The following is a 27,980-nucleotide window of genomic DNA, read 5'->3' on the forward strand; positions in this document are numbered from 1 at the left end:
GCAGTAAGCTACAACTGCAGATAAAAATGTTGACTTTGCCATCACATGCAGTACAGTTGTGCAACATATAACAGTAAAATCCTTTCAGATCAGGGTTTGGCTAATAATGAATTTGATAACTTTGAAAAGTTAACAGAACTGATGAGACAAAGTGGTAGGCAAGTAACAACCGGTTGAGAGAAACCTTTTGATCTGTTTTGGGTGATAAGATTTTTTTAAACCGAAATATTACGTTTCTATAAATCTATCTCCTGGTTGTTGACTCAAATATTGAGTACTGCAGGATGTTCTTCAGAGTTACTTTCATACTAGCAATATTACTACTCCCCCTGGATGGGATGCTAGTCCATCACATGATACCCAGTATGAAGTAACTAGCAGTATCACTACTACCCCCTGGATGGGATGCTAGTCCATTACAGGATACCCAGTATGAAGTAACTAGCAGTATTACTACTCCCCCCTGGATGGGATGCTAGTCCATCACAAGAAACCCAGCATGAAGTGAGTAAGAGTATTACTACTTCCCTTGGATGGGATGGTAGTCCATCACAGTATACCCAGCATGAAGTGACTAAAAGTATTACTACTCCCCCCTGGATGGGATACTAGTCCATCACAGGATACCCAGCATGAAGTGACTAAAAGTATTACTACTTCCCCCTGGATGGGATGCTAGTTCATCACAGGATACCCAGCATGAAGTGACTAAAAGTATTACTACTCCCCCCCCCCTGGATGGGATGCTAGTCCATCACATGATACCCAGCATGAAGTGGCTATGAGTATTACTACTTCCCCCTGGATGGGATGCTAGTCCATCACAGGATACCCAGCATGAAATGACTAAAAGTATTACTACTTCCCCCTGGATGGGATGCTAGTCCATCACAGGATGCCCACCATGAAGTGGCTAAAAGTATTACTACTTCCCCCTGGATGGGATGCTAGTCCATCACAGTATACCCAGCATGAAGTGGCTATGAGTATTACTACTTCCCCCCTGGATGGGATGCTAGTCCATCACAGGATACCCAGCATGAAGTGGCTAAAAGTATTACTACTTCCCCCTGGATGAAATGCTAGTCCATCACAGGATACCCAGCATGAAGTGGCTATGAGTATTACTACTTCCCCCCTGGATGGGATGCTAGTCCATCACAGTATACCCAGCATGAAGTGGCTATGAGTATTACTACTTCCCCCCTGGATGGGATGCTAGTCCATCACAGGATACCCAGCATGAAGTGACTAGGAGTATTACGACTCTCCCCTGGATGGGATGCTAGTCCATCACAGGATACCCAGCATGAAGTGACAAGGAGTATTACTACTTCCCCCTGGATGGGATGCTAGTCCATCACAGGATACCCAGCATGAAGTGACTAGGAGTATTACTACTCCCCCTGGATAAGATGCTAGTCCATCACAGGATACCCAGCACGAAGTGTCTAGGGGCATTACTACTTCCCTAGGATGGGATTCTTCTCCATTATATTTTATCACTGAAAGTGTGCCTAAGTGTTCTGTGATGTTTCCACCTCTTTCTTCACAGAAAGATCCCACTACCTTTATCAACCAAGAATAACGCTAGTACTTCTTACACAGAAAAAGCCAGTGATTGTCAGTGATTAGTAAAGGGGAAAGTTTAAAAAAGTTTCATAAATAGATTGATTTTAACTGTAGATTAGCATTAAATCCCTAGATTAATAGTATTATTATTATAGTAGTGTTATTGAAATTTTCTAGTGCACTATTTGTAGTGTTAGACTTTGTATTTATTTGTAGTTTTTTGGATTTGACATCTGTTTTTGATTAGTGAAAGAAAGCTAATATTAGATATTATTATTATGGTCTGACAAATTTTTAACCCCACTAATGTACAGGATTTAGCCAGAAACTTCGGTTTAACCGCTTGAAAAGTAAAGACACGTATGTCAAACGGGAATTTCCCGCAACAAATAAACGATCATCGAAGGTACTCCACTTTTCCCGTTCCAACCGGTCGGGAACGGAAATTACCGTTCCATTTGCACAAAATTGCCATTTACATTTTGTTGTCTCCTTGTGCCATCACGTTTTTGATCTACCAATGGGATTGCAAGTTTGGAACAAATGGAAAAAAAAGCCCCTCCATTTGACACGGAAAGTTTCCAGAATTTCAAGTCAAACGTTTTCGTTAAATGAAAAGTGCCCCAGGTTTATCTGTGTTTGGCGAAACGTGTTTGGCCAAGTTTTAGTAGGGTGTGACTTCCAGTTGTTGCCTTGTTCCTTGGCTGCTCTCAACCTTTTCACATCTCCCATACTATAGAAACTGAAATAGCAATGGATGACCTCTCCTGGCATCAACTACGAGATCCAACTACGAGCAGCTCCTTATTTTTCTGGATAGCAAAGCGAGCGAATGACGCAATCGCGCCCGAAAATTGCCTCTCGCGAGCGTTCCTCGCAGGAGGCAGTTTTCGCACGTGGTTGCGTGGCGCGGACGCTTTCCTATCCCTAAGGAAAATAATGAACTGCTTATAGTCTACTCCTGACTTCCTAGATGATGTACCACTAACTGAAGGGATCGTTGGAAGGAGGGAGTATCGGTAAATGATAATTTGGCCTTGGGAATTTTCTCCTAGTTTGCTCTAATTTGGAACACAGACTAACAGAAACGTTGTTCAATTCAATTCAATTCAATTTTTATTCACACTTATTCGAAATACAATACATTTTTATGGTAAGAAAATAAACATACAGAGCATTATATTTAAGTGGTTTTACCTTCAAGGGAAGAAGTGCGTAGTGGCCAAGGGAGCAAGGCTTTCGTGTTGGCCACTACCTCTAGATGCAGTTACAAAAATGGGGGGAAGTAGAATTTGTAAAACTGATTGTTCCATTGCTTGAATTCGGCTAATATTAGATTATGACTTAAGCCTACCAACCGAGCCAGCTGAAGCGATGCTCCAGTGAATACTAAAAAAACAAATTAATCACACTTCAGGAATTCTTTTGTTTTTGTTTCTTGAGTTTTAGCAAAACCGGAAGCCACGAGTTTTGTTAAAATTCGTCAGCGAAGTCAAGCTTTTAGAAAAGCATCAAAATATATCTGACTCCATGATTTTTTATAAAATCTTGGCTGGTCCTAAATCTTTTAAAGAGATAAAGGTGTTTTTGTTTGTTTTTGTTGTTTCTTTCTTGTGGTGCCGATTAGATTTCAAGTCAAACGATATAAAAATAGCGGGTTCATGAGCAGACGTTTTGGAAATTCTTCACGATCACGTGATCGTTGGGACCAGTCCCAAACAAGTCCCAACACTTGAAAGAAATTTCTAGAAACGCTAATAGAGTACTAGAGTGTATTTCAACGCTTCCTCGCTGTGACATTCTACATCAGAAACTCGAGCGTACTACACAGTTCATATTCGAAACTCAAAGAACATTACTTCTTCGCGTATTAGTATGAATACTATCGAGTTCGTCGCAGGAGACTTGGATAAACAGTACAAGTGTACGAAATGCCTTGGTGTCTTACAAGACCCTGTGCAATCATTTTGCGGGCATAGGTAAGTTTAGAAAAAAAATTTAATTGACGGGACATTCTGTCTTAAGGTTTGCTCGAGGCAAAATAAAGTATTCAATATAAATTTCGCGTTTATTTGCTGCTAAGAATCATTGCAAGAAACACCGATTGAAATTCGTGAAAGCTGGAGCAAGCAAAGGCAGTAGATAGCATAACGTCGCATAATCCCGCTCTTTGGCTGTATTCCAACTTTTACGAATTTATCAGTACACCTTGTAAAGATTTCCCGTGGGCAGATGAACTGACGAGAAAACCTAAGCAAAGAGAAAAAAGAAACGATCTTTCGGTATTATGTATATATTTTTCCTCGACCGAAGGCGACCTTTAATTAAAATATACGAATTCAGTTGACCATAACATATCCGTTTACTAAGCACGCGTCTCTATTGAAACAGACGGACCTTAGACTAGGCTAGACGTGAAAGCAATCACAGAGAAACGATAGAAACATCTGAAATTCATCTGACTTGCACTGAAACGAAATAAAGTATGTAAATATGCCTGTACAAACTCAGAAGTCCAGTTTTTAATTTTGTTTTGATATTATTTGGCCACGTGGTTTTCAATTCAAAAGGTTCCATCATGGATGTGTCGGTCACATCAGACGGTGAGACGGGGCCTGACTTTAGCTTTAGATCGGTTCTTTAGAACTGACAATTTCTACGATCAATGTATAAAATCATGCGAAATTCACTTTAAAGAAAAGAAAGAAAATAACCTTGTGAATAAACGTTTCCTTTTTCAGTCAAGACATGTGCGACAGAAACAAAAATAACTCAAAACAACACCTCAACCGTCACGTGATCGTAATGATTATTTATGCGGTGAGGGTAAAAGGAGGAAAGAGTTTGCGGAATGGTATGTGGAATGGCGTGCGGAATGGCATAATTATGCGAAATACGATTTACGCGGGGAATAAATTAACGGAAGGGCGCATCCTGTTTTCGCGCCAATTTTATAAGAGCAGCAGTTTTTTCGATGTTGCGGACTATTAAACAACCAAACAACAGATCGAGGATTAGAAAATACACGCTTGGGATAGAACATGTCTGATCGCTGGTTAGGAAGTGACAGTGAAGAAATCGATGAAGTTTTGCATTCAAGGAACTAAGAATAAATTAAATTTCTAGTTGACAAAAAGAACGTGGCAGCGAGTAGCCTAGACAAAGAGCAACACCAGACTGAAGAAATAACATCAGTCCAAGGCCAAAACTATTATGCGAGAAATTTTAAATTTAAACTCGGTCATTTTATCAGACTCTTTGACGATTACAATTTGTACAACTCATGGGAAAAATATGTTCTACTTTTTCTCACCTTACATTTTCGTCGAGCGATGAGTACGCAAGTCACTGTTGAGCTGCTGAGCTAGCTACCTAGCTATTTAATACGGCGATTCAGGTAGCTATAGTTCAGTTACGCGTTATCGAATTAAACATATCCGTCTTTAATTAAGATCTTTCAGTGCCAGGCGTCCCAACCTAAAATGAGATTTAAAAGCGAAAAAGCCCTAGAGCAAAAATGCAGATGACAAGTATGGTGTCTAATTATCGACACTGGTTGTTTGAAAGGTTGTGAAACTATTCTTATCACAAATGCATTTTGGTCAAATTGTTGTTCATTTTCCCGCTCATGATAAATGAATCATCGAGCATACAGGGTATGAGAATTGATCTTTTACCGAGGGTTAAAAAAAAAAGAAAAAAAAGGTTTATTATTTGCCCTCGGTAAAGGATCAATCCTTGTCCTAAGAAGACTTCACGCTGCCACGTTATTTTTGTCAACCGAAGTCGCATGGAGTAAAGTGAACATGAAATTTAATTTACTACGGATTTACTCATAGTTCCTTGAATGCGAAATCTATAAACAGTTTCCATCGCTTTCTTTACCCTCACTTCTTCCAAATCAACAATCAGACGATCAAATCCTCGAATTGTTGTTAATATTTAGCAAGAGTCCGCAGTATCAAAAAAGCTGCTGCTTTTATAAAATTGGCGCAAAAACATGACGCGCTCTTCGGTTAATTTATTTCCCACGTAAATCGTACTTCGCATAATTATGCCATTCCGCACGCCATTCCACATACCATTCCGCAAACTCTTTCCGTCTTTTACCCTCACCGTTATTTATGGTGCTGTCGGATATCCGACCCGGCGGAAATCTTTCGCTTTCGAAGCGCTCGATAGCTTGGAAAAACAGCTTCTTCTCGTAATGCTACACTCTTTCTTATATAAGATCGTCTAATTTGGGGGCTGAGGCTCAACGTTCTTTTTTAGTTTTTGGCAATTTGAGCTATAGTATTTCAATAAATCTTTGTGGACGTGACCAACTGAAGACAGTACACCTATTAAAGAGCAATATGTGCTGTGATGTGGCGTCAACTTGTTTGTGACATGCCTTATTCCAGAAGTTTGTTGTGCGGTTTACAGGTACTAAGTTTTTGGTAGTTTATATTTTTACACTGTAATAGCCCTGAAATCAGTGAAAACAAAAACAAAAATACAGCCTATGTCCGACACAAAATGAGATGTTCAACTGTGTACCAGGCATACAATTTAAAAAATCCACTGTTAACGTTAAAATGCATCCTTTATCATTTGGGTTTAATAATTGGACTGTATAGACCGGAAGTTTTTTCTTCTTTTTTTTTTTTGTATTTTATCAGACCGGAAGTTTTACATGTACAGCCTGGCTAATGTTCCTAAATATTAGTTAATCTCAAACGTTCATAAATATATATGTATAAAAAGAGAGTATTGAAGTTAATTCCACAATGTACGTTTTGAATTTAGAAATCACGGAAATTAAAACTCGCAAAACCGGCTCGTTAGCGAGATTTAGCATTCAGTACGTTTCTGGAAAGAGCGAATGCACGTGCTCATGATTATTCCGCATTTTCAGGGGCAGCCAAAAGAACATTCCAGTAAAAATATCTGTTCGGAGGGCCTAAATCGCCAGAAATTCGATTTGAATTGCGAAGAAAAACTAACGTTTTCTTTTGGTATTATATCACCTTAAAATCTGGGCTTCGGACAACGCTGGAAATACAGTTTAAATTGCAAATCGCCGAACTACATTAAGTAAATTACCACGAAGGAAAACATCTCTTAAAACGGAAATGACCTAAGTATGAAAGCATTCTATTTATTATTATTATTTTTTTTTTTGTAAATTTTCCGCAAAACCTGAGAATGGAATTGACCATTCCCGAGTTGCTTCGAACCCCATTACCAAGTAATGCAAAGCTTTTCATGTGAAAATTAGTTTTGTTTTCATGTTTTGTTTTTCGCCTATTAAAGATGAGCAAGAAAAAACTGCTGACAAATTGAACCTTTATCCTCTCTTGACCACAGCCAGTAGTGTTAGGAGATCAATGCCGTTAAAAATAATGTTAGCTTATGTTAATTTAGGTTAATTGTATATATATTTTTAAGTGATTTCGGATTTTTACATTTCAAAATAAGTGCCACATGTGTATAATTGTAATCATTGATATCATTAGAAGAACATTTTGGAAAGTAGGCAAAACTCAATCAAGCGAGTCTACTACGGGCAGCAGAGCAAATGAAAACGATAAGCCGGAGAGGGACTGGTCAAAAAGTATAGGGTGGGGTGAGACGGAGCATTTGGAAATGTGGTGGATAAAAAACACATGGCCCACCCCCTCCTTTTGGTACAAAACTGACTGACCCACCCCTTAAATGAAGGTTGAAAAATTACATGACCCACCCCCTAATAAACATGGATTTTTTGGTTGCAATGTAATCCAAGGAAACCACATTTTTTGTTTGACAAAATCACAAACCTCCGGCCTCCGGTCTCGCTTCGTGAGGAATTAAGTTTGCCGAAGTACGCTTAACGGTGCTGATCGCTATCACTGTCACTCCAACTGTTGGAAGCCAGTTTTGCGAGGGGAATATTGTCAACTTCCTGCAGACCACAGTCTTCAATTGATTCTGAGCTGCTGATACTGGATTCATGAAGGGCCAGTTGTGTCTTTGCCAGTGGATACACTGCCTGTGGCTGCTGAAAACGGAATATATGGGCTGACACTAAGTCAAGCTTGTTTTTGTTTGTTTGTTTGTTTTTCTTTTTCGTTAATTTCTTTTCGGTTGTCAGCTTGTGGCTTTCGATATACAGATTAAGGACAGAAAGTCTTTGTTTTCTCAGCAAATCCTTATAGAGGAATTTCTCCCACTCTACATCCTCATAGGTCAAGTAATACTCTCTTTTGCTGCTTTCGCCCTTCTTTCTCTTTCTCTCTTTTGTTTCATCATGTTAAGGTTACAAGTTGATGCATGTATTTCACTACCAGGCCTTGATCTACCGCATACTTCTCAAAGAAAGTTCGAATGCTGCTTTCTTTTTCTACTGACATTTCACCTGCAGGTTGGCAGATAAATGTATGCCCATTCCTCTTAAAGTAGGATGACCCACCATCCATAGGAAGCTGGAAACTGCACGACCCACCCCTTTCCAAGGGCTCAAAAACTGATGACCCAGCCCCTCTCTGCTCCGGCCCACCCCACCCTATAATTTTTGACCAGTCCCTAAATAACAACACCTTCAAAGATTTACACAAATGATTTAGTTGACACAACCCCTCTCCTCAGTCCTCCCTCACTTTTTCTCGCTCCCCTCGCTCGCAGACTTACTCAACTACAGAAAAATATTGGGGCTCGGCGAGCCCTCCCTTCCCCGGCAACCCATGCAGCTCCGCGGTTCTTGACTATTCTAACATAACAGGTCATATGGTGATCCTATGTGAAAGTAGGGCGGATTCACTTAGTATGAATCTTCCCTGCTGTATTTGTTCCATATTAGCATTTACCCTTGGTATATAACTGGCTGAGCCCCGAGACTCAAATGTGACCACACATGCGCTGTAACATCTCTCTCGTTGTTGCAGGTTTTGTTGCTTATGCTTGGAAGGTCTTTTCCAGAGGGAGACGACTGAGCGTAAATGTCCTGTTGACGCTGAGCCACTACAAAGACACGAAGTTTTCAAGGACAAATCCGCCCAGAAAGAGCTCCTCGCCTTGGAATGCTTTTGCTCTAACAAAGCACGTGGTTGTCAGTGGAGAGGACCATTGGCCAAGCTACAAAACCACGGTGACGCAGAATGCCCTTTTTCAGCAGCAAAATCCTTGAAAAGTCATCTGTCTCCCCAAGCTCTTTCTCGATGTAGCTTTAGTTCAATGGGGTGTGATTTCCACTGTCCAAATGAGTCTGTTGTCGAGCATCTTACTTCCCATACAGCAGAACACTTAACACTCTCGGGGACGTACATTGAAGACAGCTCGGAGCGTGTGAAAAATCTTCAAGAGCAGCTGGACGCCTCTCTGCAGTTGAATCAAGCTTATGAAGCGCAACTGTCCGTGCAAAACAAATCCCTGGCCAGAGTTAATCAGACACTTTCCATGCACCAAGTGAAGCTAGCAAGGGTTGAAGAGAATCTGGCGGAACAGCGGAAGAGCATTGACAAGCTTCGTAAAAGCGTCGAAACGATGATGAACTCAGCTGAAGAAGGAGGAAAGGCCAGAAAAAATAGCCCAGACGTGTTCCGACGTTTGGATTTTCAAGACGAAAGGTCAGCTTTGTTAGCTGACGAAGTAATCCGACTTAACCGGGGGCGGCACCCATTGGGCCAGACGCGAGCGTGTGAGCAAGTATCCATGCCGTATGTCAATGACAACGATGATTGGGTTGATCCAGGAGAAGGTCCTCCCAATTTACACGAAATTCAGCTGGGTGACCAAGACCTCAGGCTTCAGAATTTTGAAACCGCATCATGTGATGGGTCCTTCCTGTGGAAAATCGACGAGTTTTATGGCAGATTTCGTGAGTCTGTCGAAGGGAATATCGTTTCAATCTACAGCCCTCCGTTTTACACTGAGCGCTATGGCTATAAGCTCTGCGCACGCGTGTGTCTCAGCGGCGACGGACTAATGGGAAATGACAAATACATGTCGCTGTTTATTGTGGTGATGGGAGGAGAATATGACGCATTGTTGCCTTGGCCTTTTCAGCAAAAGATCACTTTGAAGCTGCTGGACCAAGAAGGAATGTCCCACGTCACTGAAACCTTCCGACCTGATCCGAACAGCCCGAGTTTTCAACGACCGCGCTCCGAGATGAACGTCGCCTCGGGATGTCCAACGTTCTGCTCGCTTCACTTACTACGATCGAGAGGATACGTTCGTGATGACACAGTTTTTGTGAAGATAATGTGGGCGGCACTGAGTCGTTGAGATAACCGTGGACAGCAACGGAAAGCCCATGATTTAATTAGAGCCTTTCTCACTTTCTTGGCGGGCATAATATATGAATCAAAACGCGGCGTCTGCATGGATGGATTACCGATGAAAACTGATTTATGAATCATACGGTACTTGATAATTCAAGTTATGCGGCCAGAACCCGCACTCTAACTGTGCCCAGAACACCCACTTCTAACGTTTTTTCCTTTAGTTGATAGAACAAACCTGTGTAAATAAGTTTATTACACGAAGAAAATTAGTTTATAGCATAGCGGCGCTGCTATGTCTTTAAAGGAATACAACGGGCACTGATGGTGTTGAAAAGCTGGTGATCAACTCGTTGCTAAGAGTAACGTCAGCAGTATCTTGCATATTGTGCGCTAGTTTCATTTCATGTTATGAAATGAGTCCCGCGGCGACAATTGCAAAAAGTAGACTTTGGGCACGCTGAGCAATGATTAGAATATTCCTTCAACTTCACATTTAGCGACAGACTCTTATAGTAAGGGCTGTTGTAGTGTACTAGTTCAGAGAAGGAAAGATTAAGAAAACGCGGGTAAAGTGCAATGAAAGAATGAAAGATATATTTCTTTTATGGTGTAGTTACACCCCGGGTGTAGTTAACCCACCAGCACATCACTCCCAAGATATAAGAAAATTAGAAATAATGTTCATGTATCAGGGATGTATAAACTTACTTAAAGTACGTGTAAATAGAGTATATATAATCACGTGTAAAAAAATAATAGCTAAATTCCAAGCATAAGTAATCGATTAACTCGTCCTTAGGTGAACAGTTCATTAGCTATTGATTATTGCCGATAATCAATGAGCAATCAATAAATAATCCTTCAAATTTTTCGTCATCGACTGATCGTTGATGACATAGATTCTTTGATTCATCGTTTGTATTGATTACTCGTCAATATCATTGCGTGGCTTCAAATGACATCATTTTTCATTAAGTTAAACTAGTGTTATGATGGTAACTTCTTGTATATAAAAGAAGAAAATTAGTTTAAGAGAGCAACATCCTGATTACTGGCACTTTCAATACTTCATTTACTAGCATTTTAACTTGGCTGTATTCTTTTTGTCGTTTGTTTGTTATGAAATTTAGACTGCTCCATGCAGATTCTAGGTTGTTTAGTTTCGAAAATGCTAGTGCCCCTAACCCTTCAATTTGTTTTCTTTTGGTAGATTTCCATATCTGTGAAGAACTCATTTTCGAAAAATTTTTTTAGAAATATTGAATCCTTTTTATTTTACGAGCGTTTAAAGTTACTGAAATTTTTAAATTTTGCGCGCTTTAAGCCCCGCTGGACAAATTTTTGCCTCGTGGGCTCATTAGGAACGAGCCAATGAGAAGCGTACGATATTTGACACTTTCTTAGCTGTGACGTAAGAAAAGGACACCAGAAGGATTCAGAAGGAATCTTATGCATGCTGATTCGTTTCTCTACATTTCGAGAGTTGCTGCATCCAAAAACCACACATTTTTCAACCATTTTCTGTTTAGAATTGAAGCATTACCGCGAATCTTCGGATATTTTTGCACGATGTCCTTTTCTTACGTCACGCTCCATATTTGGCCGAGTGGGGGACTAATGCGAACGATAGGTGAAAATATCGACAAGACTGCCTTCACTTCTAGCGCTCGTAAAAAAGAAAGGATTCAATATTTCTCAAAAATTTTTTCGAAAATGAGTTCTTGAAAGATATGGTAATCTGCCAAAAGAAAACAATTTGAAGGGTTAGGGGCACTTTAATGTGAGGAGTATTGGCTTTTGTACATATAGGGACGCATTTAAGTGGAGCAAAAGCATCAAGTATTTTTCGAGCATTTTAGTAGCGTTTCTCATGGATGTTATCTTAGAACTAAGGCCTGTTCAGGATTAATTAAAAAAACATTTCAGATACATTTTTTTTATTATGACAACTTACTGTTTTCTTTTATACTTAGTTGTTACCTTCTAAGGAGTTGTTGTTCTTTTCGCATTAAGTAGTTGCGATAAGAAAGCCTGCGTTTCTCGCGGCTTGCTAGATCCATCGTGCGGGATCGTGCGGCACACAACTTAGAAGAAGAAAGAGACCGCTCGTTGTCTAAGCTACCGGTGTCCGCATCTTTGATGTTATCGGTCCCCGGTTATTTGAGTTCAACGCATCGAGAAAGTCGCTGAGCGACACAGACGCCTATAAGTGCCCCAAATAATGAGGTTACAGTGTAACTTGCAGGGTCACTTGCACCTTTCTCTTAGTGAAACTCGTGAATTTTATTAGGACGTTTCTGCGTATTCGGCCAAACCGAAGCAAAGAGATGGTGAAAATAACAATGCCTGGACCAAAAAAAGTAGTTTGGATAACTTTGGTTGCTTTTTCTAACGGTCTTTCGATCAATTTAGTTTCTTGTGTACATTTACAGCGGGTTAATTTACTATTAATTGGAGTATTTGATACTGACTGAATAGAGAGTCCTGTCTTAAAACGTCGCTTGTTTCAAAGTTGCGAGCTCAAAAGTCATTTCTTTCTTAAGAGTTCTATGGTTTTTGGCTAATCTTCTCGCGGACTTGTATGCACATAATCGTAACCAGTATGGCGAACTGCTTGTCTTTGAAATAACCCGGTCTTAATTTAAGGTTACCCTATACCTTCAGAGCTGTCTCGCGTTTAAGCGATGTAGCGCGTCCAGTTTAAACTGTAGATACCTAAACCCCTATATCAAATTAAAGCTTATAGAGCTGGCTATCAAACTATACCAAGGTGTCTGAAGACCTTAAAGTAGCCCCACACGCAGTCGTTTATAGGGGACTCATGATTCCCTGAAAACGATCGCGTCAGTGGGAGGCTAACTTTAAAAGGATACTGTCACCAATTTTTACTGTGCCTTTGAATAGTGAAAAAAAAAACCATATTTTTTCGATGAAAAGGTTAAAATAATGTTTCAGTATTGTTAACAATTACCCTACGAGTATAGTCAGTATACACAATCTGATATTTGTCATCTGTTGCTGCGGATGGCTTGGATCAAAATGGATTACAACTCAAGGTGAAAAAATTGGTCAGTTTTTTCGTATTTTGGAGAAATTGCTAAAACTGATTGGAGAAGTCATTTAATATTTTCCTCCCGGTGCTCTACCAGGAATGTTATGTTAGAGAAAAGGTTCTATACTAGATGTTTGAGTAGCTTTGATCAAAATACAGCAACTGAATCTCCGTAACTAAGTGCCTCTTTAACACGAAGTTGTCGCTTGGGAATAACGAATGTGTCGAATATTACACAAAACATGAGAAAGCTTCAAAGATTCGCCAACAGTCTTGTCAATAGCAACCACATGATTATATGAAGCGTGGCGAAACTGAGTACGTGACTTTAGGAACAGTGACTAAATGTCGCGTGGGAGTATAAACCCTTCAAATTTCATCGAAGAACGGAACGATTCGATTACGTCAGCAGCACCGCGCATGGCTGGTTATAATTCGGGGATTCCCCGAAACTTCAAAGCCGTTTATTGGCTGAAGACGCGCCGACGTACTTGAACTACTGACTTCCGTTCAAATTCCACTGAAGACGTTTGCATGTTATATACTTCAAGTTAATCTCTGAGAAAAAAATGAAATGTCTTATTCTCGTAATGTTGTCGAGTATGTCGCAGGAGACTTGGATAAACGGTACAAGTGTATACAATGTCATAATGTTTTACAAGATCCTGTGCAATCATCTTGCGGTCATAGGTAAGTTCTGAAGTTCAAGTTAGGAAAATCAATGGACTATGCTATGCAGGAAGTTCAATCAGTGAAAAGTCCAAGACATACGTGGCTGAAATGCTTTCTCGGTTGTCAATTTTCTACCCATCTCTTCTTGCATCATCACTACTCGTACTTCTTTGTTTTGAAAAAGCACGACTTCAACGAACGAATATGAAGTCTTGCTTTTATGATCATGATCAGTCAGATAGTGAAATTATTATTTAATGATTAGCTAAGAAGATCGAAACAAACTCTAACTAAAAAGGGAAAGGTTTGCAACTTCCTTTGATACTAAAGCTGAGAAAAATCGTCCTTAATTATTCAGCAGTTGTATTTTATTTTTAGCTATTCTATTAGCCTTCCTATTCATGATCGGTCGAATAATGGAATATTCGCTCTTGTGTCTTCCGCCGTGAAGATTATAAACCGAACTGTGGCCAGGTTTCGAGTCCAACATTCGACTTCTTCTACTTGCAGAGATAGATAGGATCGAGAATATATTTTTCTGGATCGATTTAGATCGACGAATGAATGCAAAATGGGCGAAGCGGCGAATTATAAATGGCCATCTTGTATTACGCTTTAGTGAACTCTAAAACACTGTGTGACCAGACTGAAAGGGGCATACACTTATTTAGATATTAGACCCTCGCCTTTTTGTAATAATTATTTTTAATACCCGACATCTTTTTATATCGGCAACCAATTTTTTTTCCGTGATGTTCGGGAGTTAGGATCACATCTATTTTCGACTTTTTTTTTCGTTTCCTTGTCTTCTTTTTTTCGTTTCCGCGACTTCATCAAAAAGCTGCCCTCCCCATTTACGTTTAGCTTGCTGACGGCTGTGTGATTTCCCTCACCTGTGCATGTGGTCTCGTATTAAATTTGTGTTCTCCATTTTCTTTTCCCAGTCGTGTGCGGCAAACTCGTGTAAGCACGTAACTGAGGTTGCTTTTCACGGCAGTCTTAATACTTGGACTCAAACGCTGATAAATATGAACTGAATATAAACATAGATGTTACTCGTTTCGTCCTTGGTTCAGTTGTCAATCCCGTCGAAATTAATACAAATGGTGTCGCGTCAAAAGTATTCAAATTACTCTCCATTTGCCACTCTGCTTTTCAAAACTCGTTTTTGGGGATGTTTTTATTTATGATCGGTTTACAAAAGGTTATCATAATTGATTTAGGTCGGGTTCGATTGACCGTATTTCGGAATGCTAAAAAATAACGCGGAATTCAATAGCCTCCAGGTCCTCCAGGTTTCTCGTTTGAGAAAAGTTTGGGAGGACGTAGATGCACACCTCAGGTTCGTACACGATTTTCAAGAACTCAGTATCTGGCATTCCCGTAACTACAAAAAGCTCTTATGTCTGTGGTAATTATCATCTGTGATCGAACCGTAGTACTACCATGATCGAATGCACCCTTAAATGCTTACAGAACTTGCTATACATGTATCAATAAATTAATATTTGTTGATCGTAATTATACAAAAATACAGCCAGAATACAGCTGTCTTGTTTCTCATCTGTTGGAAAACACTCGATTCTTCCTCCACTTTTTGCACATTTCAGCAAAACTACATCAGTGTTAAAGAATTGCATCGCTTTTTTAGAACACATGAATAAATAATGGCCAATTTTGTTCATCTGAAGTCATCGACGAACTTTTTCGACTATTAAATATATCACGCTTCGTGGTGCATCTGCTTCTTTCATTGCGGTTCATTATCACACCTCTCCGGTTTCTCTTCAGTCTTCACCTTTTTAGTTTTCTTGTGGACCAAAATTTCTTAGCTTTCGATTTGAAGCGGAATATTCTGCACCTAGTTTCGTCGTCCTGTTATTTTAACCATGCACAACCCCAGCTTCTGAAAAGCACTGTCATCAATTCACGGAAGCGTTATAAACAGGCGTCATCTCTATTTGGGATTAGCTGTATTTGCATATTCCTTCTAGGAACTGTTGTCTGGAGCAACTTGTACTTGAACTTGTACTTGTACTTACTTACTTGCTGGTTACAAAAGACCATTTTTCTATGATATAAATACAGTATATTATTTTCACAATTTTTATTTAGTGGTTGCTAGTACAGCAGCCACGACGAGATTCTAGTTGGACTTATTAGGCGCCCCGTCAGCACATTCCTATGCTTCTCTAAATAAAAATCGTGCACTTCGCATACCAACTCATTATTGAAATGCATCTATATTCCATCTACAAAAGTTTGCCAAATGTAGATGTTACTCTAGATTCTGGGCAACAATAATTACGGCCTGATTTACTTCTAACTTGTTCACATAGCAATTCTGTCTCTCAGATTCTGAAAAATGCATTTTTGTTTTCAGTCGAATCGATGTTTGTTCAGGCATTCAGTATACTTTGACAAGTTTGGCATTCAAGGTATTCACTGGCTTCAAGTTTTTTTCCAATCGACCGTTTCAAGAGTGTTGCAGTATTTGGAAAAAAGGTGCAGGGCAACTCAAATAACAAAGAATGCAAAAGACTCAAGCTTATCTTGCCATCGATCCGTAATGCCGGGGGGCGGCTACTTCTGTGTGCTCGAGCACATGGTGAAAAAGCTCGCGAGGTCCATAAGGCTACATCACTTGATTGCGCAATTTTGCAGATTTGTGTCGACGTCGACAAAGCCCATTTTCTGACTTCGTCCTGGTACTACGGGCCTGGCCGGAGTAAAAAGCTCCAAAATCCCGTATGGAAATTTAGTGAAGTTGAAGATTAGTAGTTATCTCCTGTACAGTAGTTAGATTAGTTTTCTAAACTGCACAAAAAATATCTTTGTTTTTTAAGAAATCCTAGGCGGTTTCTCAGACGATCTCGAGAGGTGAAGAGCGTATGCGCATGCATGAAGTGTAGTGTCTAGGAAGCGTGCGGTCATTTACTTTAAGAAGAACGTGAACACGTGACAATGAATTTACCTTTCGTGCCAGCTTAGGCCTTGTCCACACTAATGCGTTTTCGATTGAAAACGCATACATTTCGATGCGTTTAGGCCTTCTGTCCACACTAAAACCCTGAGCGTTTTCATCGAAAACGTATCAATTTGAAAACGCATACAAATCAGCACTAGTGTGGACAGTCGAAAACGTAACGAAATGAAAACACTGACGTCACCATTTGAGTTGTACTCAGGCTTTGCATTCTTTGGAAATCAAACATGGTGGATGAAAACAAGCTTTTCCCGATGCTACTAGCAAATTTCGTAACCTGTTTGGAGCTTAACCTTGCTCTATTCAACCTTATCTTGGTTTTTCATAGAAGTATAACATCTGTTGTAAGGGCAATGGCTCCTTCAAGACCTCCCATCATAGTGCTGGGGCAGTAACACCATATCGAAGGTCGAGAAGATTTTGGATTCGGCCAAAGCGAAGTTATTTACAGTTTACAAACTCGCGCTGGCGAAAAATGCCGAAAATATCGCAGTCGACACAGCGGCAAAATAAGTGCGCATGCTCCGCAGGTTTGTGATTCGAGCGAGAATCGATTACAAATGCTCCACTTCAATTGCCAAATTCACACCTGTTACCACAATATCGTTTTTGTTGAATAAGATATGTGATGGAGGAGTTCGAAGGAACCTTTCCTGAAAGTGGCAACCTTATCTATTTTGATTTGGGCTTATCCCCGCGAAATGAAAACAATGAGAATTTTAAAAATGCCCCCATTTTGCCGCGTAAGATTGCTCACGCGTGACGAGCATGCGCACTCATTTTGCCGCTGTGTCATCGCAGTCGCGTATCCTTGGAGCATGCACATATTGTTTAACCTACGACACAACATGTCAAACGCTGCGAAAACGGTATAGAGTGGACGTTTGTGTGGACGCAGATCGATCGATGCGCTTTCGATGACACCAAGAGGCTCGGCGTACCATTTGGAAATTAATTTTGTGAGCCCAGGCAGTGACTTTTTATAACGTATAAGTCTTTCCTGCGAACAGTTCAAGAACGCGATTTCTTTCTCTCTCGATTCTTCGGTATGAACTAGGAAAATATGGTTCTATTTTGACTATTTTCTTGTATACGAAAATGAAATTTCACTGGTCGAAACAAGCGACTATGGCAAATTATGGAATTGAGATAGAGAGGACTAGACTAGTACATAAGTTTGGACTTCGAATCAGATTGGGAAAAGTCAAGCGGGTACTGGTAAAACAGCTAGGAGCTATCATTGCCAAGAGGTGATAAAGTCAGACTACTAAAGCAAGAATGCGTTGGTACTTCTGCGTTTTACATGTAGCTATCACGGATAGCGAATGGCCAGGCGGAAACGCACCGCTTTTTGAAACAATGGCTCTGAGTTAATTTTGTCACGTACCGGCAAAATTCTTTGCTTTTTGCATGGAAAATCTGTGTGAGTTTTTTCTAAGGTATCGGTCATTACTTTTCAAACCTCTCTGACAGAAGAGGGTTCGTATTCATCCGCCTTTTTCTTTCTGAATTTCCTACCACGGACTGTTGCAGCTCGGTAGGGTCCAGTGGCCCGGTTGCTAGATTTGTTGCATATTGACGGGCTGTAGACAAACAATTCTTCCTTGGGCCAGCCAATATGTTGAGTCACGCTATGGATTTCGTTTAAGGTCCGTGATGGCGGTTACTATCCCCAGATAAGCTGAGCGCTTTAGGGCAGAGTACAACCCAGATCTCAGCAGTACTTGTACTGAAATCTTGCTCAGCTATTGTACGTAGCTCTCAAGTGTGGGACATCTGGGTCCGAGATTACGGCAGCCGATAACACTTTGTGCCCATTCCAGTGAGCCCGGCATTCATAAAGAATCACAAAGCAGTTCAAGCACACCTTGCGTGCAGGCCTGAGTTTACTTAATGCGAGGAAGAACGTTTCATCCGATTTCCAAACACCGATTGAGAAGTGGGTTGAGCCGAAACGGGCTCAGCCGCGATTTTTAAACCAACTTCGATGTATCTGGAAATCGTATGAAACACTCTTTCGAGTGTTTGAAACAAACCATGCATGAATAACGACCTCGTTCCCAGGGTCTCTCATCTTCCCGCCCCCTTCTCTCTCGCTCCAGGGGGCGGGAAGATGAGAGACCCTGGGAACGAAGTTGGCATGAATAATTCTTGAGACGTTCAAAGCAAACTCCACCCGATTTCCTTTGCTTTGTCTTCATGAATTATTAATGATTTGAGAAGTAAAAAAACGTACTGGTAGTACTTGCTTACGAGTGTTAAGTAGCGCTTGCTTTTCTGACACAATAAGCTGATCATCACAGTATCACATTACCAGAAGTAATCGTTGATTAGTTAAGTGCATTTGACCCTGAATGGCCGCTAGAATAGCCAGTACATAGCTTGATTGCGTAATTTTTCCTACTTCCTGATATTTTCTTTAAAACTGTCGTGGATCCAAAAACAAGATCAACTGGTAAATAAACAAAAGAAGGAAGACAATATTTTGACTGATAAGACAAGCCCTGAGGCGGATCATGCGTAGCGCCAAGATTCACCACAGTAATATTTTGCAACAACACGCGACCTGCCGCCTTCAAAAGAGTCGGGTAAAGTTGCATTTTGCTGGAAGTTACTCAAAGAAACGGCTGTTAGAATTATTTTGGCTCCGTACAGAATAGGTGCCAGGCCAGGTTGTTGTGAACGGGCATTAGTCTGACAGGCATAGTTTTTGTCGGTGCCCGAGCAAAAATCTGGGCACCGTGCCCGGGCAGCGCCACTACCCCCCAAGACTCCCAAGGCCTGCTCCAAGGGTACATGTAGTACTCGGGCACCGTCCCTGGGCACAGACACTTGTCTGCCGAACAGGATTTTGTCATTTCCCGCGCGTTTTCCTCGTGCCTCTATATGATGCAAAAAACAAAATGGCGTGCGCTAAACTGACGAACGAGACCACGATTGTTCCGCACCAAGGAGTCTGAACAACTTCCTTTTCACTGCCCGGGCACAGGACCATGACCGCAAGGGTACCTAGCCTGAAGAGGGCCTTTGAATTCTTATTCAGGTACCGTGACGATGCTAATTAGAATAGCATTGTGTTCTAGCCCACCGGGTTTAAATGCATGCACATATTGCGAACCTTTTGTTATTCATGAGACATCCAAAGTTCTGTTTACCACGAAAGCAAATATTTGCTATTTTTTTAAGGTTAGCACGTGATATGAGTACAAAATGAAAGTGGGATCACATGAGTATGACTCACCGCGCCGGTAGTTAACCCTTCAACTGCAGAGGAAATTATATCATCTTTTAAAAGAGCAAGAGCAACTACGTTTCCAACGGGTTACGTCAGCTATTTGTGACTGGTTGTACAGCAGGTTATTTATTTGGAGAGAAAGGAAAATGGGCAACCAATTAACAAATCGACGGCAGTTTTCTATGGTCTATACTCTTTCTATGGTCTATACTCTTAAAATGTGAAATTTATGGTTTGTTCGCTTGGTAACCGCCGAAGCACGTAACTGTGCGCATGCGTTCAAAGTCACGTGACTAAGCGGGGAATCCCCGTCCTTCAGTATTTCGATTTTTTTTACGAACCTACGCAGCATTTTTTACTTTCGCTTTCGATCTCGATTTCTACACGGAAGCATCAGGGGTAGGAGTATTAAAGCTTCACCAGGAGAATGTCTTCTTCTCGTAATGTTATCGAGTTTGTCACAGGAGTCTTGGAAAAGCGGTACAAGTGCATACAATGTCATAATGTTTTGCAAGATCCTGTGCAATCTTCTTGTGGGCATAGGTAAGTTCTGATATTCCGCTCTTGACTACGCTCAAGACCGGAAGTTGCAGAATGCATCGACGTAGGATTCTAGAATGGTGTATTCTTCGCTGACTTCCCAGCGTTCTATTTAGTTTTACCACTTTACTTGGCGTAGAAATGCGACTTGATTATGAAGTATTTGAATACAGTAGTTTGAATTGATCAACTATGAGTGGAATGAATCATGTTCCAGGACGATGAACAGAGCTATTAGTGGTATGAAGGGGCCCGGACCATCGATATTACCTACTGTAGCTTCCTCGGTAAAACTTGTGGAAGACAAAATCGTCATCTGAAAGTTGGCAATCATCGAGTCACTTTAGTGTATATTCGCCTTTGCACAATCTAGTTTTGCCAACAAGATTCCTTTGTCCGATGATTATCGATGTCTTAAAATCTTTGAGGATATATCCGTTGCAGCTAGGTTTGACAGCAACTTTCAGTTTTTATAACAAATCGAAAGAAATGCACGAATCATAATATTTCAATCGCTTAGAGCGACAAATGTTTGTCCAGATCTGTTAGTGTGTAATGGCGTGTTGCAGCGTCTTGCGCAAACATTAGCTCCCTTAATTCGCGCTCAAGTTTCTGCTTACGTAAGCACAAAATCTTTTATAATGGTTAAAATCGAGTCATAAAATCACAGCAAAGTTACATTGTTCAAAGCTCAATGCAATATCAGTAAATTTTTTAAAATCTCTCGTCAGCGACCGGTCTTGGGAGCACACAACGTCCACAGTCGCTTACTATGGTTAAACTCTAAATACAGGAGCTTGGTGCCGAGACAAACGGAATGTTTTAGGGTCAACTGAACGGTGTCCGCTTGCGACTGTTTTGCTAAGAGAGATTCAGCTTTATTGCAAATAGGATATCAGTTTTAACCGAACGTTCTGTCTGGTGATGAACAAAGATGAAGTCGAAGGCATGGCCGGCGACAGATGTGCATACAAATAAGATTACGGTTTGTTAATGCAGAGTCAGCTGCAGAGTATCTGCGTATTTCAGTGATATGGCGATAAAACGTTCTTTCGAATGGTTAATACATCTTATTTTCGAAGGGAAATTAGGGATTCAAAACGAGGACTGTTTCGTGCGATAAAACGAGCCATCGTTCACGCTTCTTTTGTCTTGTTTATATCAATTGTTCTCAGAAATGAATTATTAATAGCAATCTACATAAACAGGAGCCCATGGGCTCCTGACGTAAATTAGAAGTTCGATAATAATTTTTTAACCAAAGCTCCAACACGTTTAGCTGGATTGCATTTTCATGAAAAAATGTAGTATCACTTGAATTCATTTGAATCGCTCGCAAAAACAAGTTAGCAAAATTGATCTTTTGTGTTAAATTTGGCTTGATTTGCACCAACCAGAACAGGAAAAAAAATTAGGTACTGACGTTAGTACACCCCTGCAAATGACGTCAAAACTGCGGATATAGAAGTATCAAAGAAGAGGAATTACGGTCGGACACAGTGGTGTTACGTCACGTGCCCCGTGATGCCCTTGTGAGCACTAAAAAATAGTTACCATTTGAGGACTGTGAATTTTTTGAAGGTGTCTTTATTCATTATTCTCACCTTTTTTTTTCTGAGGCTACCTTGTTCATCTTAAAACAAATACTTTTAAAAAAATAAATAAAATGAGAAAGGACAAAAAAATAAAATAAAATAAAAATAAAAAACAAACAGCTTTTCCGATCGCCGGACAAAGCAAGGATATTGACGGAATTGGGGGCCGGGGCGGGTAAAATCGTATTTTAGTGGCATAGCACTCTTACTGTAGAGGCGACTTGCACAAAAGGTACAAGCCTACTTTGCTTCTGTAACCTGAGAGGTGACAGGATAACTCCACCCCTAAAAGGTACACCGATCACCCCATCACTCATATCTGTCCCAATCCAGGAATCCCCGGACGTTTGTAATTTGTATTGAGTTTACACCATGACAAGCTGCAGTAAGCGGACGTATGACTTTGTCACTAACCCATAAGCTGCTCTTGTTCAATCACAGAATTGAAACACGGATTTCCTTCCAAGAATCAGCTTCCAGTTTTTCCCTCGGCCACTTCGTGTCCTGCCAAGGGGCCAGGCTTCAAGGCAGTCTATTGTTTCTGAGAACCATGGGAGACTTCCTTCTCTTCTGTTCTGTGTTTTTGTTTGTTTTGTTTTTGGTCTTGTAACATTTTGTTTCATTTCGTTCCGTTTTTTTGTTTTTTGTTTTTCTTTTTGTTTCATTCCGTTTCGTTTCGTTATGTGCCGTTCTATTTCGTTCCGTTTCTTTTCGGTTCGTCTTTGTGTTTTAATTTTCTGTTCTAGTCTTGTAATCAAACTCACAGAAATTACTAATCATTAATTAATACACATTTACGTTGCGGACAAGGTGGTTACTGTAGCCAATCAAATCAAACGTAAACAATCCAATGAGCCAATCAGGATTCGATACGGGACTGGTGCCAACTGAAACGCGGGAATATGAACTTTGGATTTAGTGGTGAAGAAAGTCTACAGTTTTTTTTCGGCAAAATGTCAGCTCAAAATTTCGTAACTGGAAAGCTAATTTCTTTCGTTTTCGAAGGGAAAATGTGTCGTTAAAAATGCGAGGAATGGTCTGCTAGCATTTTTTTTAAACCAACAACAGCTGGTAAATTCGAACAATAAAACGTCGTTCCTAAAACTTTCTGCTATTTAAATTTTCAGCTTAACCATCCGAGCAAATCAATCTGTATTTATAGCTTAAATAAATGTCTTTAACAGGGCACAAAAGAACCTGTGAACACCGGAGACAACATTTAAGTCGTTTGTTGAATGTCGATCTCGTTGGGGTCCCTCAAACGTAGCATCAAATTCAAAGAAAACGTCAATAACTTGCAATACTTAAGTGCAAACCATTAACAGGGGCAAAGGTTCGTTTGCACGCGTAGTAACTTCTAGTGTCTCTGACCGTTGCAGGTTTTGCTTCGTATGCTTGGAGGCTATTTTCGAGAAGGAACCGGATCAGCATAAATGCCCGGATGATGGGGAGCATTTACAAAGAGGATCCGTTTTTAAGGACAAATGTGCTGAGAAAGAGCTGCTTGCTTTGGAGTGTTTTTGTCCCAGAAAATCACTTGGGTGCACATGGAGAGGTCAACTGGCCAAGCTTAAAGACCACGATGAAGAATGTCCTTTTTCTGAAGTGAAGTGCCTTTATCATAACCTTGGTTGCAATGTCATGGTATTGAGATATCAATTAGCAAAACACATCGAAAATGAGTGTCTGTATAAGGTTATGGGCTGCCCTTATTGCCAAGTCGGTTTTGCTGGAGTTAAAATGAGAGAACACTTGGAAGAGTGTGGGAAGTTTCCAGTGAAATGTCCTCATGGTTGTGATGAGAATGAAATTCTTAGAGAGAGGTTACCAGAGCACTCGAAGTTATGCCCGAAAGCTCCTGTACAGTGTAGTTTTAGCTCTATGGGATGTAATTTTCGTGGTCCTAGGGAGTCTGTAGACGAACATATTAGTTCTAATGCAGCAGAGCATTTAAAGCTCTCTGGTAACTACATTGAAGATATCATGGGGAAGATGCAAAATTTACAGCTTCAGTTGAACGCCTCCCTGGAATTGAATAAAACTTACGAGACTCGGCTGTCCCTGCAAAATGAAGCTCTGGCGCTGAATAAGCAAACGCTTTCAACACATCAGGTAAAGCTCGCAAGAGTGGAAGAGAATCAGGACGCTCAGCGGAAGAGCGTTGACGAGCTTCGTAAAAACGTCGAGACCATGGCTAACTCAAGTGAAAGCAGACAAAGTAGTCAGGAAATGATACGTCGTTTGGATTTTCAGGACGAAAGGTTAGGGCTTCTCGCTGAGGAAGTTACGCGAATTAACCAAGCACCACGTGCGCGTTCTGCACCACGAGACTTTGAGCGAGTATCCCCACAGAATAATCATCGGCTTGATCGTGTGGAGCACTCTTTGACTTTGCACGAAATCCAACTGGCTGATCAAGACCTGAAGCTTCAGATTTTGGAGACAACGTCGCACGATGGCACCTTTTTATGGAAAATCGACGAGTTTCAGCGAAGGTTTCGCGAAGCCGTCGACGGGAAGACTATCTCTATTTACAGTCCGCCGTTTTACACCTCGCGCTATGGATATAAGCTTTGCGCACGCGCGTATCTCAACGGTGATGGACCAATGGGAAAAGGAAAATGTATATCTTTGTTTATTGTGGTAATGCGTGGGGAATATGATGGTCTGTTGTCATGGCCTTTTCAGCAAAAGATTACCATGAAGCTATTGGATCAAGAAAGAATATCCCACGTAACCGAGACTTTCCGACCGGATCCGAACAGCTCGAGTTTCCAAAGACCGCGTTCGGAGATGAACATTGCCTCGGGATGTCCAACATTCTGCTCACATCATCAGTTAAGATCGAGAGGATATATTCGGGATGATTCGATTTTTATAAAAATAATGGTAGATTGTATTGGGTTGACGGTGATTTAATAGCATCCTTAGCAGACGCTCTTTCGGCTCGCCACGCTATCGCCCACCGCAAGAAACATCGCGTGGCAAACCCAAAGAGCGTCTGCGGAGAAAGGCTAATAAGTCATCTATATGATCTGAAGGTTATCCTTAAATCAGAGAAGCCACAAGGCAGCCCAAACCGTGGTCTATCAGATCCACCGGCTCGTGCCTGCCAAACCTGAAGACATTCGTCCCAAGTACCTCAAAGTGAGATCTTGTATTCACCGGACGTTGTCTTGAAACTGTTCTCCCGGCAAGATTTATTCTTGCTTTGTCACAAGCTTCCATTGCAGCCAATAACGTTGTGACAGTGGACACGTTGCAGACGGCTTTTTTATCAGTTTTCCAGTTTATGCTAAGCCGCACATATATGTTGCTTATTTGGCAATTCGCGGCAATTGCTTACTAAATTGTACACGAGCTGAAAATGTTATCTTGCGGCCTAAATTTTATGCAAAACTTAGGGACAAAACCTTTTGGACGAATCCTTACGGATTAGTAAATATACTTGAATCAAAGTTCACGTTAATCCAGGATTGGCTTAATCGGTCTTTGAACATCTGGGCCAAGATTTTACCGTCTATACCCTGATGGCCTGCGCGCAGACAAAATGAGCTAGGTTCAGGCTAGACCCCAGCTGATAGACAGTCAAAATTTCATCTGTATACTGAAGCTGGACTAAAACATTTTTTTTTATAAACAATTGACGAAGATGATGGTGATCAAGTAATAAAGAAAAAAGAAGTTAATGTTGCCAAAAACGTTTTACGAAGACTTGAAGGCCTGAGCTTAAAATATTTACATGCCAGCTGAATGCCGAAAAAACACAGGGAATAAGCCGAAATATCAACTGTCAGTCGAGAATTAGATTCTTTTTGTGTGGCTCACGGTAGTCAGATGTTTTGAGTGTGTTTTTGTTATAAATGGAAAGGGGTCACGTTCAGCTATTTCAGAGCGAATGCTGTCGAAAAAAAAACTTCCGGAGACATATCAACAAGCTGCTTGACGATGTATTGCCGAGGCACGTCCATGTTCCTTTGATAAACAAATGAATGACTGAGGCTTTACTTGATACAGGCAAACAACAGAAATTCTTAATGCAAAAATACAGAACTTTTCTGGAACAGGGCAGAATAGCCACGGTTGCGTTGGTAAGCGAAATTAGTTATATTTTTCGTTGCAAACTTTATTGCCTGACTCATAAAGCCAGGCTTACTTGCTTTCTATATTTGTTGTGCACTTATAATTATTAAAAGAGTTACTTTAAGATGGTGGTTTCTTTACTCATTCATTTTGTTTTCCAGTTGGCCACCATGCGAAACAAATTGAACGACAAGGGAGTTTCCTTTTTTTATACCGACGGATGATCAACAGGAAGCTGTTAAATAAAGCTTTAGCGACCTTGAAGCTTGGAACTTAAAATAAAAGCAATATTTCACGGCTTAATTACACTCTCATGGTATTTATTACAAAGTGGGACAATTTTAGCTTAAAAAAACAGTGTACAGTATCTCAAAAATTTTGCCTCACGCCGCCCTAAGGCAAATAATGAATAGAGTTTTCAAACTACCTATGGAAACAAACCTCTTAAAATTAATGTTGTGTATGAATGGACAGTTTTGCCATTTGTTCAAAGAAATACTTAACAGATATTAAAGAGAATGAATAAATCACGTTTCTGTAAAGGTGTTCTCGTAGCTTTTTTGTTTGTCCCTGGGAAGCAGTGTCATTTAATAGAAAATCCTCCCCCACTATCGACCGGAAATACTTTGGAAAGATAATCCAAGCTCTCAGTTAACAGGAAATGAATCGTTTGACCCTTCAATAAAACAGGTCACTCAACAAGATAAGCAGTTTTCGTGGGTGTTCTCCGCGAGCGTGTGGCGGTCGCGAAGTTCCCTCCTTTTCCACGCGTGGTTACCACGCACTTCCCTCGACCACCGAGCAATTGCCTACCCGGAGGCTGCGTTCCTGTGGGTCAGCAGCAAAGAAAATCGGGTTTGTTCTAAAAAGCATGCGTACTAAGAAAAGGCGAATCTTGTGTATGCCGGTTTAACAGTAGTGAATGAAAGGAATGTCGATACGTAAAAGACGTGACAATTCTGCTTAATTTGCGGAAACGTTTATCCGCTTATTTCAAACCCAAAGCAAGAACTCTATATTCAGCGCCCTGTCGTGCTTATGTCAAGTCGCACGATCGTTTCCACGGTCTCCTCTCCTCCTAGTAGAACTGAAATTCGAGCGTAAAACACAAGATATTCGTATAATTTCTCAGGACAGTTACAAGAAAAGAGAGCGCTGATGGAGTCTGAATACAGATCGTGTGATACAAAGTAATAACGGGGGCGATGCGCGGGGTGTTTCCACGTCAACTGCTTATTTCCGGTCCCCAGGATTTTATTTCATGGGCAAGAACTTCTTTCACGTTTTTCACGCTAATTTAGTTGAATCACTTGTAAGGTCCTTCAATATATATAAACTATAAACAAACTCAAGTAGTTATAACATAAATACGGTGTATCGTTATCTATATGGACGAAGGCCAACTCCGCAGGCGTGAAGGCGTCACCTTTTCACACAGCAAGGAATTTCTTACCTGCAACTATGTATAATCGCATTTGTCTCATGCAAAGGCATGTTTACATTGACAATGTTTTACAAGCTTCAAGAAATCGTTAAGCTAAATCCTTGATCAGTCCTCAATTAAACCAAGCCAAGAATATTAGCAGATCAGCCCACTTTTCTTTTAATTCCTAGGAGACCAAGGGGCAGATAGCCTGCGTGCGTTAAAAACTAGAAATGTTGTCCATAATATTGGCTTGAAATTTGCAATACTATTTTACAAGGCTAAAAAGTAAAAAAAAAAAAATATTAAAAACCAAACGTTTTCGACTAATCTAAGCAGCCTCACTTGATTGAATGAATGAATGAATGAATGAATGAATGAATGAATGAATGAATGAATGAATGAATGAATGAATGAATGAATGAATGAATGAATGAATGAATGAATGAATGAATGAATGAATGAATGAATGAATGAATGAATGAATGAATGAATGAATGAACTTTATTGACGTGTCAATGATATCTAGCATAGGGTAAGCCCTCAGCTAATAGGGGACACCTAACCAAGCGTAAC

At 40.6% G+C, this 27,980-nt stretch overlaps 2 protein-coding genes across 4 annotated transcripts; both read left to right on the plus strand.

Moving 5' to 3' along the window:
- The first annotated feature begins 3,259 nt into the window (after positions 1–3,259).
- LOC146469337 (TNF receptor-associated factor 3-like) lies at positions 3,260–11,721 on the plus strand. 2 transcript variants are annotated; one of them, XR_014867225.1, is made up of 3 exons: positions 3,260–3,551; positions 8,478–10,992; positions 11,587–11,721. XR_014867225.1 is itself a non-coding variant. In XM_085123363.1 (2 exons), exons 1-2 carry the CDS (start codon positions 3,448–3,450, stop codon positions 9,817–9,819), a joined length of 1,446 nt encoding a protein of 481 aa, XP_084979489.1. In that variant the 5' UTR covers positions 3,260–3,447; the 3' UTR covers positions 9,820–11,499. The 2 variants fall into 2 exon arrangements, 1 of the variants encoding a protein (XP_084979489.1); XM_085123363.1 differs by lacking the exon at positions 11,587–11,721 and having other exon boundaries at positions 8,478–11,499.
- Positions 11,722–13,420: 1,699 nt separating this feature from the next.
- LOC146469338 (TNF receptor-associated factor 3-like) lies at positions 13,421–26,523 on the plus strand. 2 transcript variants are annotated; one of them, XM_085123367.1, is made up of 2 exons: positions 13,421–13,560; positions 23,278–26,523. In XM_085123367.1, exons 1-2 carry the CDS (start codon positions 13,445–13,447, stop codon positions 24,815–24,817), a joined length of 1,656 nt encoding a protein of 551 aa, XP_084979493.1. In that variant the 5' UTR covers positions 13,421–13,444; the 3' UTR covers positions 24,818–26,523. The 2 variants fall into 2 exon arrangements, with proteins under 2 accessions (XP_084979493.1, XP_084979492.1); XM_085123366.1 differs by lacking the exon at positions 13,421–13,560 and adding an exon at positions 20,114–20,306.
- Positions 26,524–27,980: the final 1,457 nt, after the last annotated feature.

The sequence above is a fragment of the Pavona decussata genome, unplaced genomic scaffold (assembly GCF_977016875.1).
Source record: "Pavona decussata unplaced genomic scaffold, jaPavDecu1.1 SCAFFOLD_124, whole genome shotgun sequence".
Taxonomy (NCBI): Eukaryota; Metazoa; Cnidaria; class Anthozoa; order Scleractinia; family Agariciidae; genus Pavona; species Pavona decussata.